This window comes from Galeopterus variegatus, unplaced genomic scaffold (genome assembly GCF_000696425.1).
Source record: "Galeopterus variegatus unplaced genomic scaffold, G_variegatus-3.0.2 Scaffold2954, whole genome shotgun sequence".
NCBI lineage: Eukaryota > Metazoa > Chordata > Mammalia > Dermoptera > Cynocephalidae > Galeopterus > Galeopterus variegatus.
Window position 1 is genome coordinate 21,360 of NW_007729065.1, and position 5,935 is coordinate 27,294.

The 5,935-nt window shown below is 31.9% G+C and overlaps 1 protein-coding gene across 1 annotated transcript in view; it reads left to right on the top strand.

The window, feature by feature from the left end:
- Nucleotides 1–5,935, top strand: part of LOC103599419 (cytoplasmic dynein 2 heavy chain 1-like) — a gene marked incomplete at its 5' end in the record, with an annotated part of 226,059 nt that overhangs the window by 21,078 nt on the left and 199,046 nt on the right. Inside the window, 3 exons of the mRNA XM_008583524.1 lie at nucleotides 179–263; nucleotides 2,162–2,316; nucleotides 3,926–4,063. Of these exons, the coding sequence (XP_008581746.1) occupies nucleotides 179–263; nucleotides 2,162–2,316; nucleotides 3,926–4,063 (378 nt within the window). The remainder of the gene's footprint in view (nucleotides 1–178; nucleotides 264–2,161; nucleotides 2,317–3,925; nucleotides 4,064–5,935) is intronic.

The window sequence follows — 5,935 nt, forward strand, 5'->3', positions numbered from 1 at the left end:
GGAAATAATGCCTTCTAAAGATTGATATATTATTTTTTTTCTTTTAGCCTGGAATGAATCCTAGAAGAAAAGTGCAATTGATACTGTCTATTTTGTGTTAAAGGTTTTTAACCTAGGATACTAGATTTACTTAACTTTCTCATACTTAAGTTATATAGAAATACTCTTCATATTTTAGATACCTGAAATGTTATTCAGTGAAACAAGTGATGAAGAAAAATATAGCGACAAAAAAAGAAAAGAAGAAAACAAAAAAAATTCAGGTGAAATCAATTTTATCTGATTTTTCTGTATGAAGTAATTGTCATTTTTACTAATGTTACAGATCCGTTAAAGATTCCTAATGATTATGAATTCAAATAATGCTAAATGTAACAGATTTCTTATAATGCAAACTAAATTTTGAAGTTCTTTTTATTTTTAAATTAGTTTTATGTCATTTAATTTAGAACCCAACAGAATATCTATTATTTGAATTTAAGAAATTAAAAAATTATATTTATGACTCGAGTGATCTGAAAGACCTATTTATATTGTGTAAAGTCTTTGACTAGCAGCCTAAACTTTTCACATTAGCTCATCACTTAGATATGTCATAGAACTCAATTCATACGTTAAAAAATTTTATATTCTTTGAGCATGAACATATTTTCTTAACTATAATATTTCTGTTATTTTCTCCAACTCCAAATTAATTTTGAATGTAGTCTTTATTTTTCTTTAACCATAGCTTATTCATTTATTTATCTAATCACCTTATCAAATATTTGTCAAACTTGTACTAGTTATTGAGCTGAATATTAGAGATGACTTAATAGCTCATAGTCTAGTAACAGCAAGAATTATGTTATATATAAACATGGAACTCTAATATAGCAAGGTAAGTGATAGCAGAAGTTCATATGAAGTGCATTGGAAAAGTGAAACTTCTATCTGGCATATATTATAGGAAATAGGCATTGCCCTATTTACAGGCAGCTTGGGAAGGGCATTCTGGTCAGAGTAGCTTGGGAAAGGCTTGGAGAACTAAAACAGGCATTTATATGGAACTATAAATAGCCTAAAGTGCTGAAACATAGCGTGTATAAATAGTGGAGTACTAGATGAAGAGGAAAAGGTTGGCACAGTCTGGTAATGATGAGCCTTCCATGTTATGCTAAGGAGTTAGGATTCTAACTTGTGGGTGATCTGGGGTTTTTGAGAGACTGTAATAGGAATGTAACTAGAGTCTTGTTTCAGAAGAAGAAATCTCCGGGTCCATCTCTTTCCTCAGTTACTGGAAAATAGATTGGTATAAAGAGAAATCAAAGGCAATTAGACCACTTAGAAGTCTGTACTCTAAGAGAGAAATGATGACGCCCTGAGCCAAGAAAGAGGAAATAAGGAACATAAGAAAAAATCAGTAAGGTAGTAAGGTCAGCCACCAAAAAAAAAAAAAAAAAAAGAAGAATTAAAAAAGAAAAAGAAAAAGAAGAGGTAGTAAGAATGGAGAGGAAGGAATGGATTTGCGGTCTATTAAGAGGTAATGTAAGTGGGACTTGAATATATAATGGCTTTGGCATACAAGGAAGGAGGAGAGGAGGAGTCAAGGATGCTTTTCAGGGTTCTGGCTTGGGAAATTCATTAAAAGTTGATTTCATTCACTGGGGTAGGGAACACGTAGGGAAATGGAGTCAGTGAGAGAAAGATAATGTGTTTGATCATGGATATATTGAATCTAATGTGTCCACATTCTTAACTTTTTGGCGTTTGAAGTCCTGTTTCTGTATTAAATGGGAGTGGGTAGCGGTTAATTTGGTTTGGTATCTCTTTTCTATTCAAGCAGCTTTTATTGATCTTGCTTTTGAATTACATGTGTTATGTAGTTCCAATTAACTTATATGTTATGAGACTTGTGGCTATATCTCTTCTGCATCATTAAAAATGTCCCGGTAAAACATATAACAGTGGAAGGATACCACTGAACTAGATAATTCAAAATTCATAAAGAAGATGGGCATTCTGAATAAATGTGTAGGGATGCCTATGCATCTTTAAACAAAGATAATGTCTCAGTTATATAGAGTGGAAGTATCTAACATGAACTAAATATAGTTAAAATTATTTTTTCTAATTCTCAATAAATCATGCATATATTAAGTAATTTTTATTTTTTTTCTAGTTGATCCTGATTTTCTAAAATCATTTTTGTTAATCCACGAGTCTTGTAAAGTACATGGTGCTACACCAAGCCGATATATGACCTTTTTACATGTGTATTCTGCCATTAGTAGCAGCAAGAAAAAGGAATTACTAAAAAGACAAAGTCATTTGCAGGTAAAATATTGGTAATCTTGAGTTATTTTATTTATATAGAGGAAACAAGGATTATGTAAATCACAACACCATATTCCTTGTGGCATGCATTTAGTATAAATAATGTACTGTATTAAAAACTTGGAAAACAGTCTCTCTTCCCTATCTATATTGCCAACTAGATTATAGTAATGATTTGTATTTTTTTGTTTCAATAATTATTACTCCTTTTCTTAATGGGATGGTGTTGATGTGCTTTTGATAGGTTATGGTGCTACCTTAAAGAGTCTCATTCACATGAAAGCATTTTTAGAAATGTAGAAATTCCTATTATTAAAACATAATATGCAAGATTATGCTTTATAATTATCTTTAAAATTAAAACTATAATGTTCTTATCCATGTCACTATACTTAGTACATTCTGAACAGTTTTCTTTCTATGTTTCTCTAATTTTAGAGCTTTAACTTAAATGTGACATTAGAATGCCAGCCTCTGAAGCTGTCAGAGAGCATTTCCTCTCCAAAGTTCTAGCTTCTCTTTGTTGGGGTAATACACTAGGATTCATCTTAATGGAAATAATTACATTTATTCTTCTTTTTAGTGATTCACTTTAATTTACCTTAAGCCACTAACTGTACTGTACAAGCTTTTGAGAGGGCTAATTTCCTGATTTAGTTCTCTGTAGTGCTTTGGGTAAATTACTTAAACTTTCTGAGTTGCAGTTTAATTTGGTAGAAAGAACCTAATTTGATGCCTGAACTCTATGTTGGGTGCTCAATAAATATTGGTTACATTCCTTTTTTGCCATGACTCTCTTCCCAAATCTTATTTGTTAGGTGACAAAATCCTAAGTCACATTATAGAAGAAAAGGAATTTTTTTCATGTTCTTTTCTTGGATTAATCATGGGCAGTGGGATGGGATATCATAATGGCCAGGCCAATGTCCAATGCCCACCCAAGAGCAGATAGGGCATTTTGAATGTCAGCCCACTGGGTCCATTTACAGGAAGGGTGGGCACTGGACAGACAAAACCAAGTCATGTCCACTATAAAAAAAAGAGTGACCCTTGAGTTCTTTTGCCCAATCAATGAGACTGAAAATTGGAAAAGGTTTACTGAGTTTTTCTTTGCTTTCTATTTTCTCTCTCATCTAACAAAATGGGTAAAAAATGCTTAATCCCAGTGTTTAAGTTACCGAATGTATGTTGGTCTGTTTAGCCTTACTATAATGCTTTAAAATTACATGACCTTTATGAAGTCTTTTATTACATCTTAACTGGTATAACATTAAATGAATCATTATAATTAGCAATAAGAAAAAAAACTTAAGTCTACTTGCTAGTGTTCTGTATGTAAACACTTTTTCTCAATTCTTTCCTATAGGGCTTTACTTAACTTTTAAACACTTTTTCTCAATTATTTCCTATAGGGCTTTACTTAACTGAGTGTGTGTAAAATCCTTTTTTTTTTAAATGTGGTCAATCAATATTTTATTGATGTAGGCTGGTGTATCTAAACTAAATGTAAACACTTTTTCTCAATTCTTTCCTATAGGGCTTTACTTAACTGAGTGTGTGTAAAATCCTTTTTTTTTAAATGTGGTCAATCAATATTTTATTGATGTAGGCTGGTGTATCTAAACTAAATGAAGCAAAAGCTCTTGTGGATGAACTTAACAGAAGAGCTGGAGAACAAAGTGTATTACTTAAAACTAAGCAAGAGGAAGCAGATGCTGCCCTTCAAGAGATCACAGTATCAATGCAGGTAATGTTTAAAAGTGAGCACAAAAGTGCAAACAGTAGAGTCAGCATTTATGTCTGATTGTCAACCAATGAGAAAAATAACATTTTTAGTCATGCGGATTTTAAAAGTACTGCTTGTTCATACTGAGTCGGACTGATAGTATTATGTACTTGAGCTTTTATGGAAGAGCATACTATTTTCCCATATTATTTAGAATCATAACTCAGTCCCCTCAACTGACAATATGCTAGTATATCTAAACCCTTTTTATATTTTAAATTGGTATGGTTCTGTCTGTAACTGATTTTGTTTATGCTTTGCCAGTTGCTTGTATTTCTTTTTATTTTTCTTAAAATTCTCTCCTTCGTGCTTTGAGAGTTTTCCCTGCCTTTAATATTCTAAAGATTTATGAAACAAATTTTTATTTATTTCATTAAGACTTTCACAATACTTTCTATTTTGATTATATCCCTTTTTAGCATTGTTCTTCTTTTGTTGAACACTTTTAAAGAAGATTTTTCTGAGTTCTTTTTTGCCCAGGTATTCTTTTATGTCTTCATGCTCTCTGAGGATGCTCTCATCCATTACATTGCTTTGTACTGTACTACCAACAATATACAATGATTACCAAATCCATCTTTTTTGTCCTTTAGCCCCAACCCCTCAGTTGAGCTTCAGACTCAGTTATCCAAATATCTGTTAAACATGTCTTCTTGGAAGTCTCATGAAACAGGTTCAAAACCGAACTCATTATTTTCCTCACTTGTATTTCTTTTCTTAGATTATAGCATTACAATATAGCTTATTATTCCAGACAGAACTTTTGTCTCAAGGCATTTTGGAAACAAATTAATATAAATATTTATTTAAAGTAGCCAGCCATTTTTATGGTTAAAATATCTAATTAATTCTTCCCTTAAAAGAGTAATTTGAAATATGAGAAAAGTAAAAGTACATAAAGATAACATTGTTGATAATTGTGTGATTGTAAAAGGAAAATATTCAGCAGCATGTGTGCTTTGTATACTCTCAGGCTAGTGCACATTAGTGACATACATTGAGAGCTGTGTTACTCTTTTCTCTGAGCTGTTCTGAGAAGGGATGTTTCTAAGATTGTAGGTGATTGTATTACCTAGCAGAGACCCAGAAGAATAATAACTGTGCATCTCATATTATAAGTTAATAATTTTGTTTAATTATGAGTAGCAGATATTTCTGTTTGATATTTTGTAAAAAGTACTATCTGGAGACAGCTTAAATACCAAACCATGCAATTTCTAAAGCATGCAATTCTAGGTTTATGGCATAAGAAAAGTATGAATTAAATGCTATAAAAACTCACAATAAAAATAACTTATAATTGGAAAAGGTGGTTAATAAAACAAGGAACACATGAGCTGGGCCATAAAGGAAGATTCCGATGTGTGGAGATGGAGAAAATAACTTTCTCTTTTGAGGAGTGTTAGCAGAGGTATAGAGGTAGAAATGCTTGTAGTGAGAAACATGCACTTACGCTAATATGTAAGGTACCTGAAGAATGGGGTAAAAGGAAAAGTTGGTTGGGTCAGTTATTCTCAATTTTGGCTGTAGACTGGAAAAACCTGATGTAAAAATTTATGCGCCCTGCTTGTACCCAGATCAAGTATATCAAGTATATCCTTGTCAGTAGGACATCAGGCATTTGTAGTTTTAGGTTCCCCAGATGATTACAATATAGTTGAGAAAAACCACTGTTGTAAGGACTCTTGAAAGGTTTCCTGGTTAATTTCTTCTTTGGTTTTCAATTAGTATAGATAAACCAAATACATACATTTATAATATTCAAACACTTTTTATATACATGGGATCTAATGCTCTTGATTTTTCCACTGTGAGTGAAGAAGTCATATGATT